The sequence below is a fragment of the Eschrichtius robustus genome, chromosome 3 (assembly GCF_028021215.1).
Source record: "Eschrichtius robustus isolate mEscRob2 chromosome 3, mEscRob2.pri, whole genome shotgun sequence".
Lineage (NCBI taxonomy): Eukaryota > Metazoa > Chordata > Mammalia > Artiodactyla > Eschrichtiidae > Eschrichtius > Eschrichtius robustus.
The window spans coordinates 32,152,354-32,173,052 of record NC_090826.1 but is presented as its reverse complement, the minus strand read 5'-3'; the positions used below and the strand labels follow the sequence as shown (position 1 = coordinate 32,173,052).

At 42.6% G+C, this 20,699-nt stretch overlaps 1 protein-coding gene across 6 annotated transcripts in view; it reads right to left on the bottom strand.

Moving 5' to 3' along the window:
* MACF1 (microtubule actin crosslinking factor 1) overlaps positions 1-20,699 on the bottom strand; it is a 328,417-nt gene that overhangs the window by 68,966 nt on the left and 238,752 nt on the right. For all 6 annotated transcript variants that reach the window (XM_068539571.1, XM_068539573.1, XM_068539572.1 and 3 more), the window contains 5 exons: positions 20,152-20,393; positions 19,197-19,326; positions 18,296-18,495; positions 14,496-14,991; positions 12,348-13,819 (listed from right to left, as the gene is read on the bottom strand). In XM_068539571.1, the coding sequence (XP_068395672.1) occupies positions 12,348-13,819; positions 14,496-14,991; positions 18,296-18,495; positions 19,197-19,326; positions 20,152-20,393 (2,540 nt within the window). The remainder of the gene's footprint in view (positions 1-12,347; positions 13,820-14,495; positions 14,992-18,295; positions 18,496-19,196; positions 19,327-20,151; positions 20,394-20,699) is intronic.

Genomic DNA, 20,699 nt, shown 5'->3' with positions numbered 1-20,699 from the left:
TCAGTTTGTGTTTAGAAGGAAAGGAGGCACAAAGTCTCTTTCCTCCATGTCTTTTTTTTTTTTTTAATCTGTTCATGAGTTTCTCCTTAGTTTTGGTATGTGGAACTCTGCCAATAGCCATCTCAGTGACTGAAATAAATACCTGATACAGCTTTCAACTTCTTGTTACCCTGACAGCTCCAACAAAAAAAAGCATCTGTTCATTTCACATGCTGTGTGTAAACTTTTAAAAAGAGAAGTACAGGGAGCACCCCTTTGGATGCTTCCCCCATTCCTATAACACAAATATCTGTGCTGATGCCAAATTTCAAATTAGTTTCCAATTAGTTGATTACAGAGTTCAAAGAATTCTCTACTCATTTCAAAATTCCTAAGAACAGAATCGGTGTCAGATTTTCCTTTGGTGAACTTGGAAGAAAGAACAATCCTGGCCCTTCCTGCTATCTCCTAATTAAAACAGCAAGGTGGAGTCTCCTCACACCCTAACACAGCTCCCTTTCCAAGTTTTGGACTTGGCACTTTGCCTTTGTCTGCTCCAGACTTTTAAACCACCAGCCTCCTAGGAAAATCTGGAGACCCTAGATCCGCACTTCCTCAGATTCTATACTGCCTTTTCATCCACCTCTCTCTCGGAGGATTAGTGCTGACTAGAGGAGGGGACAGAAGACTGGTTGGATCTTGCACATTTAAAATTTACAAAATGCCTTTCATCTTAGGATCTCTAGACTTTACAAGCGTTTATTTAGTGGCAAGTGGAAATTCCACAGTATTCGTCTGAACCTGTTGGGCATCAGTCACTACCATCCTTTTATTACATAAAGATGGCTACAGAGTGGCTCATTAAGCAATGCAGCATGATGTGAAGCTTGCTTTAAATGGGACACTAAGGATTTTGATGCTCTTTGAGTTCTTGTGTATTTTTGAACTCATGAGAAAACTTTCCACACACTCTTCAGGAACTCTCATGACCTCTGTAAGCCCTTTCCTGCTTGTAGACTTTCCAAAAGACAGTGTATTAATCCCTCTTTAGCCACTCCCCAAGACAGTAGTGATGACAAAAGCAGAGGGCTTTGTAAGTGAGAAAAGGCCTAACAGAAGAGTGGGAGGAAGGAAAGCAGGGGATTACGGAGGGAATCACGTTTACTCATTAGGATCTGGATATACAGAGACAGTAAAGAAAGGATTTCTAAGTGAAGGACTAGAGGCAGGAAACCTAAAGAGGTAGGGACCCTAAAGAAGCAAATTCAAGGTTATCATGGTTTAAGTTATAGGATATATGCAAGGGAAAAATGAAAGATCAGAATGTTAAGTAGCTCAAGGCCAGTTCACGAAGGCCCTTGAATGCCAAGCATGAACTTTTGCTTTATTCAGAACACCATGACTACACCAAGACTTACTTATTTAACTTACCAGGGGGTCATGCGAGTTATTGAGCGGTGTGTGGAAAGTTTCCTAAGAATTTGAGCCTGGCTGCTCATTCAACTGCCGTTTAATATATATTATTGCATTAAAAAAATCCAAATCCTTAATTTACAAATGACGCTTGGGGTGCTAAACTTACTTTTCCAAAGAAACACAGCTATTAAACACCTAAGCTCTTAAGATTTGAGCCTAGGTCTGCTGATACTGCCCTGGTATCAATATGTATAGAACAGAGCGTAGTTGGGGAAGATGGAAGGTGGAACAATCAGCTAGGAGGGTTACACAGTTTAGGTAACAGGTAACAAAAGCCCGGACTCGTGAAACTGAGGAAGGGGGCGGTAAAGAAATTGCAGAGGCAGACGATTTGGACTTTACAACTGATCCGATAGAAGGTAGAGGTTAGGGGGAAAAATAAATTTAAAATAAGGCTGTCATATTACTCTTGGATGACTGAGGGCACAGTAGTACTATAAAACAGCAGCAGAGAGGAAGAAAATACTGAAGGAGACAGCACATTCCATGTGGAGCATACTGAGTGTGAGGGACTCAAAGGCTACCCATGTGGAGGTGTCCAGAAAGACTGAAGTTCAGGGCAGAGATAGACACGTGGAAACCTTCTCTTGTAGAACAGTGAGGGGTTGGACATCCTGGGGCTGAGTGTGGAGAGAGGGGAGAAGAGGGCAGATGACGGGATTTCAGGCACCACATGTTGGGGAGGTAGAAAGACAAACCAAAACAGAAAGCAGACGAGCAGCCAGAGAAGAAAATGGAGAGAGCACAAGGTCAGGAAAGTAAATGGACAGGAGGGTTTTAAGAAAGAAGATATGATGTTAAATGGTGCACAAGGAATGAGGAAGACAATGAGTTAGACAAGGCCACTAGCCTTGGCAACTAGGACGTCAGTGAGTACTTCCGAAAGAATGGTTTCAGTGCAGTGATGGGGGCTGGGTCAGACTGTACGGGATTAAGGATAAGCAGCGGTGAGAAAGTAAGTATTGGTCCTCCCTTATTGCGACTCTTCTTTTGGCTTCCATGACACTGTGCTATACTGATGGTACCTTTCTAGCCAGTCCTTCTTTTGTGTCTTTGGGCTCCTCTTCCCGTCCTCTTAAGGCAAGTAATTCCACAAGGTGTAGCCCTGATTCTTTTCATTTGTTCAACAAATATTTATTGGGATCTACTATGTGCCCTAAACTATGCCAGACACTAAGGGAGAGAGTGATGAGCAAGACATGATCAGGAGCCTACGTTCTAGTAGAGGAGACAGATATTCATTTTAATTCAATTGCAATAAGTACTCTGAAGGAAAAGCAAACAGTGCTATGAGAGCATCTGTCAAGGGCCCTGATGTGGTCTGGAAGTTCAGGGGAGACATCCTTGAGAAAGTGACCATGTGGGCTTTCACTTAACACCAAGAGTAGCCTTTCCAATTCTAGGATGGCATGACTTCACAACTTTCACAAAGTAGCAACTTCACAAAGGTGCTTAGCTATTTCTATGAAACAGATCCCTGGGCTGAATCTCTAAGGAATCTTGCTGTAGGGGTCCTCTCTCCAATATTAGAAAAGGAGGTAAAATAAGTAATACAGAGTCAAGAGATTTTTGAAAACTCTTTCATTTTGTTACTAAAGCAATTCTTATCACTGATCACAAACAAACAAGTTAGGTTTGAATTTAAAGAATTAGACCCAAATCAGAGCTCTTCCTCTGGGAGTGAACTGCAAGATGAGAGAGATATTAAATGGTTTACTTGAATGGATGCAATGAATTCAAGCTGGAGAAGACCTAAGACAGGTTCAATTTCTTTGAATTCTTATCATCTTCTTCCCTTGCTCACAAATACACGTAACCAAATACTAGAAACATATATTTGCTGAAAGCTTTTCTGTAAAACATCTTGATCTGGTATATGTGCTTGGCAGAGAGATTAATTATATCTGTGTTTTTAAGCTGCTTCCTCTGAAATTAAGCTGATATTTTTTCCCCTCATATCTTAATGTTTTAATTAAAGATTGATTAATATTAAGAGGTGTCTCTCTCAAAAATGCTGACTTGGTAGTTGCCATTGTATGGCAACAGAGGAAGGTAACATGGTCTATGCTATAAGCTAATTAGGCCAAGGACCCTGAGATCATTAAAGCTGATCTGCTAGGTAACTGAGTGTCTGGGGAAGTCACTGAGCTGGTAATGGCTTCTGGTTAATTCTGGTTAATGATTTGAAAATAATACTGATTTGTAGAGCACATAAGCCAAGGTCAAAATGGTCTCAGAGAAACTTGCTGGCTGTGGGATTCTGATATCAATGAATGAATAAATTAATTAATAACCATGTATATGTGTGTATGTGTACATACAGTATATTTAAAGCTGTGTTAAGGAGTCATGACCTAAACCTGCCTATGTATTGCTGGTATAGGGCTGGAAACGAGCTCTTCATTTGTTCCCCAGAAAAACTGCTCAGGAAGGCTCTTTGTCCATCCACGTGTTTCATTGCTGTCATCAAACTAATTTACTTTATCTTCATCATTTTCATTTTTTCAAGAAGAAAAAGAACTAATGTAATCTGGTGCTGGGTCTTAGATCAAATCTTCTGGGGAATGATCAAGCTGTAGGCACCAAGGGAATAACTTTTCTTATTAAAAAGATTTCATAATATTATAATTTGTGTGTCTGGATAAACTTCTTAAAAGAATATTATCATTTATTGAGCACTTAATATCTGCCTAGGGTTTTCATCTACATCACTTCATTTAATTCTCATAAAAACCCTAAAGGTAGGATTTACCACTGTTCACATTTTATAGTTGAAATAACTATACAGAGGTTAAGTAATTTCCCCCAAGGTCACTCAGCTAGTAAATGATAGAGCCAGAATTCAAAGTTGAATATTTCTGACTCAACCTCATATTCAATTTTTCTCACTACACCAAGCTGAATGAAGTATGAAGATTCTTCTTGGTGTCAACTGGTTGAGTAAATGACAATGACTCTAATGTAATGGGTAACTACAAGACAGTATTTCAGAACCTGGCTTTCTTCAGGTGCATCTAAAGTAGTAAATTCCTTAGTTTTACTTTGTTCAGGCTAATACTGAAATGAAACTGTGTTCCTTTAACATATGCTAACTAGTAGAGAAGGAAGGGAGCCCAGAGGCAAGATGTAGAGGTGAGGAATCCAGGCTAGGATTAGAATTTCTCAGGACACACAAGGATTTACCTCAAGTGTTGCAGAACAGTCAGCATTTTGAATCCTACAGCTCACGTGGCGCATGAGAAATAAAGAGCATTCACTCAATCAGTCAAATATTCACTAATCTCCAACTATGCATATACCCATATGCTAACTACTTCGAGAGACACAAAAATGGATATATTAAGATGAGGGATGGGACAATGCATATAATCATTAAATGCCAAAATTAGGCAGTATATGATGAAGGCCAAATGAGTTACACATATTAAGTGATTTAAGAGAATGGGAGAAGTAGTGAGCTAGCCTGGGGGGCGGGGAGCGATCAAGAAGGTTTTGAGGAGATCAGATATGAGTAGAAATCAAATAGGTAAAATGAATAAGGAGTGTTTGGGATAAGTGGATGGAGTGGATGGTCTATATAGGAAACAAGACTGGATAGACAGTAGGGATCAAAAATGTGGTTTCTAAGACTGGAGAAGCAAAAGAGTGGAGGCACAGATACAGACCAGTTTTGCAGGATGCCACCACTTAATCCATCAGATCGGATGGCTCCTGCATTGATCTGGGGGAAGGATAAGCACTCACAGAAAGAAGGGTGAATACAGACAGATGCTAAGGGAAAACCACCTTGGAGGCCCAAGTTTTAGAAGGCTACAGCATAATTTATGTCTGTTTTTTTCCGTGGGAACCATGTGCGTACAGGCTAGCTGTCCAATCACACTAGCTCTCTGCATTCCTAACAGAGGATCTTTTGTTCCAAATAGCAAGGCTCAAAAGAGACAGAGTCTGATAAAATCACACTGAGGTCAGTACTCCCAGCTGGTGCAGGGCTGATGCCATTCCACAACACACCCTACAGGAAGCAGCTTGAGATACACAGCTGATTGATTTCCACAGCAGGAACCTTGTGGCAGGCAGGGTTGGGTGGGGACTGGTGGAGCATGGAGAGAATTCTTTAGCCACTGACTCAAATTAGTTCCCCAAGATCCTGACTTGATCCAACAGATCTGTACAAGTCGTTCTCAGAACCAACACTGTTTCTTAACTAAATTTTGAAAAAAGGGAGGAAAACCACGAAGCTTCCCCAGGCAATGGGACTATTTCATCAGTTAACTCTTACTTGTTATGGAATCTGAAAAGGGCAAAATATCAAAAACCCCCTACATTTCTAGAAGTGGGCTGAATAACCCTTTATTGTAAGGGGCTATCCTGTGTATTACAGGAAATTTAGCAGCACCCACTAGGTGCCAGTAGCAGCCTCCCCAGTTGTGACAGTAAAAAATGTCTCTAGACATTGTCAAATGTCCTCCAAGGGCCAAAACTGCTCCTCCCACCCCCATTGAGGGCCACTGGTCAAGCACGAGTTTTGGTGCCAAACAGATCTTTCCAATCCCGGCTCTAACATTTATTTGCTCTGTGCTTGAACAAGTTACTTTAACATCTTCAAATCTCAGTTTTCTTACCTGCAACTGGGATTTTAAATGTCTGATTTACAGGGGGGTTAGGATCGGAGATAATTTAGACTTAGGTCTCTCTTACTGCACCACCACTGCAATTCTTTGTGCCTGTTTCTCCTACTGCACTGTTAACTAGAGACTATCTGAGACCCCAGCTCTCACCACAAGGACTGGCCCAGAGCAAGTGCTCAATAAGGATGGACTGAAAGGAATACAGAGCCCCTTCCTCCTAACCCCCAAAAAGTGATCCACGGACCACCACCTTGCAGCACTTATTCTCATCCCTGGGTGGCCAAAGTTCTGAAAGGTCCACATTTCAAATCACAGTACTGGTGGTAGGAAAATAGCTTGTGAAGGCCCAGGGGATAAGTATTATCCCATTAATCTTCCACAGTCACTAACAGAGACTGGTATTTGAAAAGCACTCGGTAGTGGCACTGGCAAAGTAATAAGGAAGGTGGGGAGGGAGTACATTCTCCCCATAGCTAGGTTTTTCCAACCAGGACAGCTGAGACTTGGGAAGAGTCTGTCTGGCAGGAGACAGCCTTTTGGTGCAGTAATGCTTTGGTGCAGTGACCTGACCTGACCTGACTCCCTGTGGGACTGATTTTATTCCTGGTAAACCAACCACCTCTAACAACAAAATGCCCTTAAAAGCAACTCATCTTACTTCCTAGAGCATCACCACTTATAGCTCGTGTGCCAGCCAGCTAGCTGCAAAGTGCCCAGGACTAGGCTAAGGCTGAGACCACTTAACATGCATTCTAGATACAGCGAGAAACAGCCCCGTTCTGCAAGTCTGTGCTTATCTCAATCATGTCCACTAATCAAAACTCAACAATAAACACAAGTTCTGCACAGGATAAATTCTAGTTTTTCTGGACACACATGTTTCACATGATGATCAATCTTGGTTGCAAATGATACATGCTGACACTACATGTGAAGAATTTCAGTAAACTCAAAGAGAAACTCCTCACTCCTTCCTTCTGGTTGAGGATATATTCGCTTTTGCTTTAAAATCTTCCCTTTGCTATCAAAATTTCCAGACGGATTTTTGTGAAATCCATCAACACTTTCTTGACGCCCTTCCATTTGATTTTACTACCTTCACTGAGGCGTGAGGCTCCTTCAAGATGATGTAATGGCTACAATCTTGGGATTTTGCTTGTGGTGCTGATATTTAAAATATTAATGGCAAAACTTTAAAATGGGGCTGGAAAAAGTTCAACATGAAGCAAACTTAAGGGTATTAAAGGCTCCTTCACCTTCTCCCCACCCAGCTGCTACGGTGTGGGTGGAGAGGATTATTACAGAGCATTGGAATTCTTGTGGGGGGGGAGGGAGGTGCAGAGGGGGATGGTCACATAAGGGTTATAAATATCAGCAGCCGAACTGTGAGCTCCTGGGCTGAGAACAGACTGTAGTCTCCCCTTAAAGGCACAGGGCAAGGAAGCTCCCTCAAGTATTTCCACAAAGGAAGTTCCTCTTCTCCATAGAAATGCTCCATCAGCTGAACACCTGCATCAACCACTCTACGCAAAAGAAACCGCAGATGCCAGGAAAAGCGACGAGATTTTTAAACCAAACACAGATCAGCACCAGCAAAAATAAAGAATCCAGGGCCCAGCCTAAGGGTGTTGCTAACTACACAGTCATAATCAGATTACCAGAAGGTAGCTTGCCACGTCAATATTTATCTTAACGAGCACCTTTTCCAACTGAGTCCTAAATTTCCCACATACAGGTGGCAATTTTCTCCTATCTAGGGCAATGATTCTCAACTGAGGGAAAATTTTTCTTTCCAGGGGACATCTGGCAATGTCTAGAGGCATTTTTGGCTGTCACACTGGGGAAAGGTTGCTACTGGCATCTAGTGGGCAAAGATCAGGGGTGCTGCTACTCAGCATCCTACAATGCACCGGACAGCTGCCCACAACAAAGAATCATCCAGCCCAAAATATCAGGAGTGCTCAAGTTGAGAAACCCTGTTCTAGGGCATTCGTTTTACTTCCTTGGACCCCAGTAGTTCCTATTGGAGTAGCCTTGTTTAAGGAAGAAGGAAAAAACCAAGGCAGGCCAAGGGTCAGCACAAGGCAGCAGCAGGCAGGGGTGGTGAGGGTCTACTCATCTTATCTTGACTGCTGTAAAGCTGGAGATACCTAAACCTCCGCTGACAGACAGGTCACACCAAGTGTGATTTCCTTTCTCTCCAAAGGCGGTAGATAATGCTAACCTCACTTGCTTTCTTCTCTGGTAAATCTAACTGGCAAAGACGCAGATGAGCTGATACTGCCTTTGTAATTATTTGAAAGTAAGGAGTGAATATCTATCATTGTGCAAATTGGCAGTCTCTCAGCTCCATGGCAGGCCCTGTCCTCCAAGAGTTTTCACATGTGCTCACAGTGAAGCTTATGCTTGCTTCCCATGAGGCCCAAAAATCAGATGAACAGGTTTATGGGGCTTTCTTGTTCTGGCTTCATAGTAGGATAGAGGTCCCCAGACAGAAGCTGCAAGTGTATGCAGTCCCTGACCCTGGGCTCTACTCAGACTGAATCAGGACTGAGAACAGTCCTAAGAAAGCCTGCTGCCTTACCTGTAGCCCACCAAACCCCAAACCTCCACATGTCCTGACTGAGAGGCAGGCGTGGTTCCTGAGGGGGATGCAAGGGAGGGGCTGGTGTAAGACTCAGAATGATCTCAATTCTTGATTACAAAACCTACATAGGGAATTTCAAAATGAGGAAAGCTTCTTGTTATCATCAGACTTATAGATTTCTTCTCCAAATCTGGAGTCTTTCTCTTCCCTTCCTAGGAAGGTCACCCTGGGGGAATTCTTTGACTTAAGTTTCAGTGAAATAAAGGTCCCTCCTTTCTTGTTAGACTCTAGTTATATATATACAGTTCCTTTTCCTCACTAATCAGAGACTCTCTTGTTCAGGAAAACGGAATTTCCTGAAGAGATTAGCCAAAGTCTTTTCCTTCCAGTTTTCTGCAAACATGCTCAATATTCTCTTTCGTGATTTCTGGAATGGCTTCTTCCTTTCTACTTCCAACAGAGAGCAGAACCCAGTAAAGCACCTAACTCAGGAGGTTTGAGGTTTTTGCCTGTTTAGTGGGAAAGGACTCTCTTCCATTCCCATCTGATAGGTCCTCACTGGCTGTCCAGATTCTATCAATTATTCAGAAGCAATCGAGGGAAAAGTCTTTCCTAGGAATAATGACTTTCAGTTTTTCACATTCATTTAAGAAGGAAATAACTTTTCCCAGAGGCTAACTGCCTTTCCTAGCATTTTTCAGCACTGTTGCACAATCCCAAGTAAGCCTGGGGTTCTCCACAGACCTGACTCATTTGTCTATTCTGACCATCCCCAGTGGAGTCAGCTAGGTCAAAGCACAGCCCACGTTTCCGTCTCACAGATTCATACCCTCTTCTCTACAGCAGACTCTGTGCTGAGAGCGTGATCCCATCGTAAAAAGACAAGAGTTGAAAACTTAAAGCGAACACTGTTTTTTTAATACTTACCTTCATCTCTGTTTTTTCTTATTAAAAACAATTTGAATCTGAAAGCAGAGTCACACTGTATGCATCTGGTCTGCTGCTGGTGTGAGGGGAAGATTAATCTATCGCTGGACTACTCAGCACATTAACCCAGGAACTCAACGCTAAGATCATGAAAATGACTCAGTCCTCAGAATGGGTCCAAAAAGACCTTCCCTTGGCTCAGCCTCTAGGGAACTGTGAACTGACACACAGAGCTTTTCCCTTCTCATTGTTTTCACTTCCCATGAGCTCAGCATGAGCTAAGCCAGTACTGTATTCTTCCCCTCCTGCCTGAAAACCTTTGCTGGGAAGAGGCAAAAACTCTTCCAAAGCCCTTGACTTTACAAGGTGGACCTGTGGAACCAGGCTTCTGATTTGCACCCCCAGCTGGAGGAGGGTACACACGGGCACCCAACTTCACCACCCTCCTTCTCGCACTCATCTTCTCATCTTGCCTTGTCACCACCAGTTGCCTGCAGATAAACACACTGGCCCCAGCCGCCATATCCACAGTATTGGTGGTGGGAGGCTTCTTCTTAGAAAGCAGCAAAACAAGTCTGTTATCCCAAGCAACTAAGCAGCTACTGAACCCTGAGTGCTGCTGGGCTACATACTAGGATACAAATACGGGAATGTCCAATAATTTCTCAAAAGCTTTCAGCAGCGTCAAAATTCAGAATGCCTCTAGAAACCAAGGATTAAATGAAAAGGAAACAATCGCTTGTCCTCAAATCCAAACACTATATGTGCCTGCCTGTGGATCCTTTTTTATATCCTAGGTCATATTTAATGCAATTTTAACAGGCTTGTTTAGTTTGTTTTCTAGCTCACTGAAGATCAGAAGGAAGGGACAGACTGCTCAAGGCAGACTCAGTGACAGCAGTGAAAAGTAATAGCAGTGAGAAATAATACCTGATATCAGGGTAATGGGGGAAAAGGCAGAAACTACATCCCCCCATGTATACATACACATACACATACATCCAACCCAACCAGTACAGCAATTAGAGGCCCTGAACAAGGACTTCAATACAGAACTCAAACTGCACGATAATTTAAGAACATTTAGTACAAAGCAGCCTCACCATAGTAGAGAACAGTATAATCTGTTTAGTAATGTTAACCTGCACTCATAAAAACTTACACACAATATAATGTTTAGGAAATTAGGCAAATAAAAGTTAAAATAATTCCATATAAACCAGAATCTAGTTTGATAAAACTATTTTGGTGCCTCAAGGGATAAGCTTCAATTTTCTAAAAAACTCATTTAGTTGGTTAGACAGTTGATTCTAAGTAACCCAGATCCAAGTAAATCAGATAAATGAAGCATGCCTGTAGCAGAGCCTCTGCTTTTGAGGGGCTTACAGTGGAAGAGGGAAGAGAAGCCCACGTGGTGAAGCAGGAAAGGCCACCCAGCCACTGGATTAGGTGTGGGCGTTTCCCAGAGGATAACATGTGGGCTCATGGCTTTGAACCTTCTCTACCTACCCCTTCCTCCCCCGGTGCCTCAAGAATCCCAAATACGACGACTTGTGTTGCTCCACATTGCACTGTAAGGGGGTCTTCAGCCAATGCCTCACCTTAGTGTGCTAAACATCCCCCAAGCTAGAGGGCCCTTGTGAAACAGCCACCTTTCTGCATCTGGATCCTGTCTACAAATTTGTGATCTTTTTCGGGACCACGTGGCTCTGACCTGGCGTCAACACCACCTTTCCATCCATGTTTTTAATAGAAAGAATCCTAACAGGCAGGGGCTCTGAGAGAACAAATTAACTCTGATGGCAGAGTGTTACTGTGTAAATAGGAACAATCACCACTGGTGATGGAAGTAAGGTATCCTTTCCAAATCTACCCCAGGCACCGAGAAGGAAAGAGCAAGCAAACAGGCCTCCAGCAGGGAAGCGAGGAGCTTTTAGGTAAGTCTTGGGGTGAAAGGCTCATGCAGTGAGAGCCAAGACCCAGCAGACAGCCCTGGGTTCCAAACCCAGACCTGGCAAATTTGCGCTTTTGAGTCAACTCCTCTCATCTTCCCGGTTGTTTTAATATAGACTCACAATATCTCAGGACTGGAAATTCTGACTCAGGCAAAGAATCAAAATATTTTTGCAGTTAAGGCAGTGCTTCTCAAACTCTCATACAGGCAGAGAACTTGTGCTCTTTAGGAGTCTAAGGTGTAGTCTTAAGCACTACTTGCTACAAGTGGAAAATTTCTTTGAAGTGTCATGTTTCGTCTTAGTAATTCATGAGAATTTTTCATTTTATCTCATAATACATCAATAATACATCAATAATTTTCCCTCAAAATCTGTGAAAAAATCCACACTTCAGCAAGATGAACCCATGTTTATCTTATGGATTCTCACACCTCGACACGAAAAACAGGGCCCTCAACAAACATTCACTACTGTTACAAAATTGGTTAATTTGAAATCTCAAGAAATCATAGGAGAAGATTCTTAGAGTAAGAAATAAGGTTTGGACATTTCTTTCCATACCCTTAATTGGTTATGAACATTAAAATAAATTACAATAGAAAAATGTTCAAACCAGTTGCCCAGAAGTCCAAGAGACTGTCTAGTCTCCAAACTGTGTGCTATGGTGGTGATGGAAGTGAGAATAATGAAACCAGGGACAGAAGTTAAGATGTGTACTCAATCGGTCTCCAAGTTACAAGAAAAGAAATACACATATTAGACAGAAAAAGATTAAAAAACAAGGGTAAGACTTACTTTAAAATCTGCTAATTGTTGGTTGATGACATCCACCTCGGTCCCCACTACCCACTGGAGCGCCTCTCCCTCCTCTGCCGCTGTGGTCATGTCATTGAGTGCTTTCAGCTTCCGATAGAAGTCCTCGACCCGGCCCAGGGTCAGCTCCAGCTGCTCCTGCCGAGCTTTACTCCTCTCCATCAGTTTGCCACACTGTTTGCTCAGGGCTTCTAGCTCCCTCTTGAGTCCTAACAAGTCCAGAGTCCCTTCTTCCTCCAGCATTTGTCGGCACTCTGCTTCAGAGGCTTCTATGTCTAACTTGAGGGCTTGGATTTTGTTAAGGAACAGCTGTACATCCTCGATCTGGGACTGGAGGCTATCAGTGTCTCTGCCGATAGCACCCATGCCATCGAGCTCATCGTCCAGGTCTGCCAGCTGAGAAAACATTTCTCGGACTCGGCAGTGAAACTGGCCAATGCCCTCCAGCTTGTTTTCCATTGCCATGCAACCACTGTTCACTCTTTGCTTCACTTCTAGGAACTCCTGCTGGGTGACCTCAGCTTGACGCAGAAGTTGGGAAGCATCAGATCCGTCCGGGGCATCTTCTACCAGGCCCCGAGTGAAGTTCCTCAGATAGTCCACCTGTGGCTCCAGGGTCTGCAGCACTTCCTGTTGGGCTCTTAGCTTCTCCAGGTTCTTGTTGCTGCAGGCTTGAGAGCCAAGAGCATCAAAGATCTCAAGTTGGTGTTTGGCCCCTTCAACTTTCTTTTCAATATTCTTAAAGCTTTCCTGGAACTCCTTGAGCCTCTGAGTCATTTCTTCAAGGGACCCTGTTTTGGCCTGTAGCTCTTCCGTAATGGAATCCATGTTCTGGTTGATCCCAGCCTTCTCATCCCGGATATCATCCTCATCCGTTTCTGAAGAGTTGATCAGAATGTCAGCAGCACTGTTCAGGATTTCTAGCAGGGAGTGGCGCTTTTCCACCTCACTCAGCATAGCCTTTGATCTCAGGAGATTGGACTCCAGCTGCACTGGATCCAGAGTGACCTGCAAGTCAGACATCTTGACCTTACAATCTTCTATCCATGGCACGAGATCTTCCACGTGCCACTGATATTTCTGAGCTTTCTGCAGACAGTCCTTGAGCCTGGACTGTCTGTCTGCAGTTTTTTTACTAAGCTCTTCCCAATGGCTTTTGAGCTCAAAGAGCTGGTTTTGTAAAGTTTTCTTCTCTTCTCCAGGAGGTACAGAAAGAAGCAGAGATTCTCCTTCTGCCACAATCACCTCATAGGAACCACTGTGTTGGTTAAGGTTCTTCTGAAACTCTTCATTCTCCTGTAGCTGAGACTGCAGCCGCTCTAATTTTGCAGAAATTGGGCGGTTTTTTGCTTGCTGGCTTTGTTTGTCATCCAACCAGGTTCTCAGCTCATCAAACATCTGCTGGAACTGCTGGGTGCTGGCAAGAGCTGCCTGGAGTCTGTTCATGCGATCGGCTGAAACGAGAAAATCAAATTTAAATCGTCAAGTCTGAACATGGCATTTAAAATGTTTGCTGAGAGCACACGGTCTAATCTTAGGAAAAGGAGGAAACTAATGCTAATTGAGGGTCTACCATAAAGGAAGCACATAGCTAGGCTCTTTCATATACTATATCCTATTTAACCCTCACATCAACCTTGTAAGGTGATCTGAGTAACAGAAGTAAACTTTTAACTTCTAAGCTGGTAAAAAGCCATAAATGTTTCTAGAAAAAGAGGCAACAAATTAATGACAAATTTTTTCTCGTATAAGGCCATCCTAAAAAGTCTAGAACATGTTCTAATTTTGTATATATGGTATATGTGTGTGGGCGTACACATACAGTATGAAGAAAATAAGTGAGTATCAGTGAAAGTATGTGTGTAACTCCACCTATAAGTACCTCTACCTGCTGGCTAGACTTATATTAGTGTTCTTATCTCTTAGATTATGGTGTGTAAAGCTCCACATATTGCTAGTGCCCAATCAATGTGTAATGACCACGGCAGTCCTCACTGTAGGTGGACAAAGGGATAGAGTAACACTATTCTGAGTCCAAAAGCTACTTAAGGGTCGCCCTAGATTCTTGGGACCACTAATCCACTCCTCCTTTTGGCTTGCCACTAATAATGGCAGCAGTGTATTCCTCACCTGCAAGGTCTTCTAAACCTTGGAGAGGCAGGGCAACAGTCTCCAAACGCTTCTTCAGTTCATCCTTGAGGTACTGCTCTCCAATGAGCACTGAAAGTTCATCGCAGAGTGTCTGCGCCTCCTTAATCTTGTGGTCTAACTGCTCCACGTCAGATCGAATCTCACTGGTCTCCTCCAACTGCTGCTTCACAGCCTCAGGTTGGGTGCTGATGGCCGACTGGCCACTCAGTCGCTGTCTGACTGCCTTCACTTTCTCTGACAAGTCCTGGAGCAGTTCCTGGTACTGGGTGCTTTTGACAATAGCTTGGTCAATTTGGCTGGAACGGGAATTAAGTTTGTCAGTCAGCTCAATCCACTTCTGACTGACGCTCTGGAGCTCCTTCTGTACTTGGCTGGTGGAAGGAGAGACATCTCCAGGGCCTGTTAGGATGCCCTGAGCTGCCTCGTTCAGCTGCTCATGCTGTTGCCTACGTGCTTCAAATTCCTTCAGCATAAACTGTAATAGAAATGACACCAAGATGTTTAGAGAGAAAAGACAGATCTAAAAACATTGTCAAAACAAAAACTGATTTTGGATTGTGCCAAGCAGTGCCAACTCCTTTTGAAAATAAACCAGAAAACTCCAAAGACCAGGCTACTATGAAAATGCAGTATCACTTTTAACAACTGCTTAATAAAAACCTGTTTGTTTTTTTTTTTAAAGAAATTCCCGTTCTTTTATTTATTTATTTATGACTGTGTTGAGTCTTCGTTTCTGTGTGAGGGCTTTCTCTAGTTGCGGCAAGTGGGGACCACTCTTCATCGCGGTGCGCGGGCCTCTCACCATCGCGGCCTCTCTTGTTGCGGAGCACAGGCTCCAGATGCGCAGGCTCAGTAATTGTGGCTCACGGGCCCAGTTGCTCCGTGGCATGTGGGATCTTCCCAGACCAGGGCTCGAACCCGTGTCCCCTGCATTGGCAGGCAGATTCTCAACCACTGCGCCACCAGGGAAGCCCAAACCTGTTGTTTTTAAAGGATCATTGATTGTGTCTATTTTATTTCTTTTCCTTATTTGTCCTATACTGTTTCAACATCAGTTACTAAGGTTGGCCTTGGTTGGGAAACCAAAGTTTGTTGACTGGATGGGCACTTGTCAGCTTTGCCAGGTAAAACCCAGGCCTCTGAATTGGGAGTTTGGAACCCTGGGTCCCAAAGTGAGCTATATCACTGGCTGGGCTTGCCATTTCAACTCTTAATGCCCTACTTTTCTTAGTTCCTTTCTCGAATTTCCATCAGCACATATAATCTGCACATTATAATATAGCACAATTAGATAAAAAGCTTCTTTAAAGCAAGTACCATTCCTTTTTTTTTTTTTTTTCCTTTTTATTTATTTCTATTCACTGTTTCACTCATCAAAGAAGTTGAGATTACAGGCTCTGTAGTTAGACGCCTGGGTTAAAATCCTGACTCCATCACTCACTAAACTGTATAAACTTAGGCAACTTCTTAGAAGTTCTCCAAATCTCAGCTTCCTTATCTGCAAAATGAGGATAGTAAACTACTTACTTGGCTGTTGTTAGGATTAAACAAGAAAACTTATGGAAAGTACTCAGCACTTACACTTCATAAAAATAAATACGACAGGACCTCAAGGACTAACAGATGTGTAAATAATGAACTATAATAGAATGTAACAAAAGTTAAAATGATAAAATGCTGACGTGAACGTGGAATTGTGAAAGCAAGAAGTAAAGGTGGTTAATTCCTCCGGGGATGACAAGAGCAGAAGAGGGAAGTCAGGAAAGGCTTCACAGGTGACACAATAAAGAATATGTGAGTTCTCCAAGAGAACAGAGAGTAAGGCTGGTTCAGAGGAGGGCCTGGGATTAGCAAAGGCACAGAGATCCTGAGATCTATGAGTGCAGTGTGTTCAGGAAAGAACCCGTTATCCGGTGTGGGAAGAAGCCCAGGTATATGGGGGAAGAGCCGGCAAGACAAACTGGGACCAGACTGTGAAAAGCCTCATGCACCACAGTGAGCAGGTATTTGAACTCTGTTCAATAGGCAGCCAAGAGCCACAGAAGCATTTTAATATATTCAGATATATGATTTAAGGGGATAATTTGATAATTGTGTGGAAGATAAACTAGACCAAGAGGCCCTTTAGCGAGCTGCTGCAATGCAACAGGCCCAAGATCCAGCCCGCCAGCATTTAGAGTGGAGGAGAAGAGAAGCTTAGAATGGTGGTTCTCAAATTACGGTCTGGTGGCCCCTGGCAGACCGTAATGCCCTTGCATGGGGCAGTAAGGTAAAAACTATTTTCATAATAATACTAAGATGTTATTTGCCTTTTAAAATTCTTGTTCTCTCACGACATCCGATATCACAACAGACTGAGTGCAGAAGCAGATATGAAAATCTGTGAGACTGTTCTATTAGCCAGACATTTTTATTTTATTTCATTTCATTTCATTTATCGCCATGCCTTGCAGGTCTTAGTTCCCCGACCAGGGACTGAACCCGGGATCTTGGCAGTGAGAGCGCGGAGTCCTAACCACTGGACCGCCAGGGAAGTCCCAAGCCAGACATCATTAAAGAGATTTGCCAAAGATATAAAACAATGTCACTCTTATTCAATTTTTTACAGTTTGGAAAATGTTATTTTTTCATAAAAATGTTATGTATGTTAGTGTTATGGTTGTATCATCATAATTTAAAAAATTAATTTATAAATACATAATTTAAAAATTCCTCAGTGTTTTAATACAGTTAATATTAATAGGTATTAGTAGATAAACACAAGCTCTTTGGGATCCTCAATAATTTTTAAGAGTGTAAAGGGTTTTGGGATCAAAAAGTTTGAAAACCACTGGATTAGAAAAATATTTGTAAGTAGACTAAATAGGACTTGATAATTAACATGGATGCAGGGGCTAAAAGAAAGGGTTCTTTCAAAAACTACTCTTAGGGGACTTGGTGGGTGGTGAGAAGAAACAGGACAAGTTTAGGGAAGGATATAGAACAAGGAAAGGGTCTAGGCAGGATTTCACTGGAAATGACATAATTGGACCAACCTAAATTTCGCAAACATTGGGTACAGAGATCTGATCAGCAGAAAATCTTTAAGTAAAGCTGGCAGATATAAGATACTGCATGAAGTAATGTGGATCACTACCACTGGGGATTGAAAATAAAATATGATTCTACCATTTAGTCAGAAGTTCCCTGTCTCCCATCTGCTCATCTTACTGCCTCAGTCAACGATATTAATAACAGTTACTGACATTAATGATATTAACAGGGGCTTCCCTGGTGGCGCAGTGGTTGAGAGTCTGCCTGCCAACGCAGGGGACACAGGTTCGGGCCCTGGTCTGGGAGGATCCCGCATGCCGCAGAGCAACTGGGCCCGTGAGCCACAATTACTGAGCCTGCGCGTCTGGAGCCTGTGCTCCGCAACAAGAGAGGCTGCGATAGTGAGAGGCCCGCGCACCGCGACGAAGGGTGGCCCCCACTTGCCGCAACTAGAGAGAGCCCTCGCGCAGAGACGAAGACCCAACACAGCCATAAAAAAAATAAATAAAATAAATTAAAAAATATATATATATATATATAATGATATTAACAATACTGTTTGCTATTTGACAGGCACCATGATGAAGACCTTACAAGCATCTCGTTTAAAGTGAGGAAATGGAGACTTTGAGAAGTTAAATGACTTGTCCAGGGTCATGTAAATCTACCTGTTGAGAGCAGCATTCAGACCCAGATTCAAGTGCCTCTGATTTCTTTGCTCGAAAGCTTTCAGCCATACTGCTCACCTGGACCTGCTGCTTCTGTGCATTCAGCATGTTGGGATCAATAGACAGGGGCCCCAGCACCCCCATCATCAGCTCTTTCTCCATTAGCCAGGGCCGTAGCTGGGCTTCTGCAGCCTGGAAGCAGGCCAGATGACTTGCGGATTCCTCCAGCTGCCTTTGCCGAGCCATTGTCACCTCGGTGGCCATTTCCCATCGGGAATCTGTAGAGAGGAAATGAGAGAATGTATTCTTTTACCCTCATCAGCCACTAGCCTGGTCCCTAAATTACGTTCCTAAAATACTACAGGAAATGACCCCTGGAGCATTATTTAATATTTTTTTAAGTTAAAAATAACCTGCATTTAATTTTAACTAAAGTAACAAACAGTTTTGTATCTTGACTGCGGTGGTGGCTATATGAAACTACACATGGGATAAAACTGCACAGAAGTACGTACATACATACACAACGCACGTAAAATACCTTATGCGACATATATATTATTTTATAACCTGTTTTTAAGCTTACTAATTATGAGCATCTTTCATGCCAATAATTTTTTTCATACCAATACACATTCACCTACATCATTTATAGTTCAATATTATGAGTACAGCATAATTTATTTAATTCCTTCACAGAATGTTTAGATTATTTCCCATTTTTTATTTTTATCATCAATGCTCTTTGTCACAGCAGATTGTCAGTTTGACTTGCCCAAGAAAGCCAATATTGAAGCTTTGAGTGGAATCTCTAAATTTTTTCCACAATCAGGCTCATTCTCTAACCCCACATGCCCCTTCTTGCTTGCTTATGACAATTAACTAAAAATCACTCCTGTTTGTTGGGTATGCCGAAAGCCTGTGTTTACTTTGAAGATAAGGAATTTAGTGAATTTGTAACACCCCAGTGATAACATACTGAGCTCCTTTTGCATTTTCTTCCAGTTTTCTGCTTCTTGTGAGTTGGGATATGTTATCAGTAATCCAGACAGGGCTTCCTTTACATTTTGGACTTTTGGAGAATTCTGTTCCAATTCAGCCAGGAAGGCCTAGGAGAAAGAACATCATGAATGCCATGAGATTTCTGGACAGGAAACAAACCTGTGAGTGTGGAGGAAATGACGGGAAGACGGGGCAGCAATTACAGGCTCGACTTCTGATTCTATCCATGGCTTGTTTCATGATTTTAAGATACTTAACCTTTCTGCTTGAATATTTACTTAAAAGGAAAATCTAGATGGCAAGATTTGAATTTCTTTTATGTACAACACATCAGTAACCCAATAAGAAAATTGCTAATCCCTATAAACTAAAAGTGTCAGGAATTGATGATGATGATGACGATGACGATAATGGCGATGTTTATGCAGTTGTAGGATATGACATGCTAGGCTCAACAGGAATACTAAAATTTTTGGCAAAAAATTTTTACCGGATTTTCTACATGGTCTTATTTCTTCTGACATTTTCCCTAAGCCTACACGTCAATCTTAAGAATGAAATGCAATCACAGCTGTTTAGATCCCTCCAAGAGTTGGAAAGGTGCTTTGATGGAATGGTTTGGCTTATACCATCACATTGAAAATGAGATCCCATTCTCAATGAACTGATGGTTCTGAGGAGGGCTATTCTCCTTCTGCAAACAGATCTGGTTTTGTTTCTCAGTCTGATGTGTAACAATTTCTAATTTCATAGGTAAGAAAATGCTCTGGGAGAGTTTAGGCATACTAGTCATTTGAAAGTCAAACATGCTGCTCGTAACGACTGGGTGGTTGGCCATGTCTCACTCTCAGGCCCCCGGGCTCAGGCGGGAACACTGGTACAACCACCCCTTCCTCTTAGTGTTTGAGATGCAGCTAATGGGAACACAGTACCTTGTTAGATTCAGCTTGGGCTCTCACTGTCTCTGTCTTGGTTGGAGATGAAGAGGCATCCATGCCTTTCAGGACTTCCTCTTTTAATTCCAGCCACTGCAGCACCAAGCTTGCCTCCTTCTGAACTTCCTGCATTCGGCTGAGTACAGCCTGAAGACTTTCTTGGCGTTCCCGAAGCACTTCCCCAAGTTTCTCATATTTCAGGTTTACATCTGACATGTCACACTGGATCTCCGTCAGATCTAGCATCATAGAAACAGAAATCAGACTGGGAATAGCTCTCAAGCATCCCCATTGGTTCCTCACTAAATTATTCATCAGGATTAAGTATCTCTCCCACTCCTTCTAGTGAACTAGAGATGATCTTCCTGCTAAATCACATAGAAGTTCCTGTTTACATACAAAAAGCAAAAGAGCTCTCATTAATCGGCTTTCTGATTTTGGCATTATATACTCAGATGTATAAATAAAATGCTAAGCAAACATGGGAGCAGCAAAAGTGAAGGGAGTGAAGGATTTGGGGCATTCTTCTACTTCCTCTTCTTTAA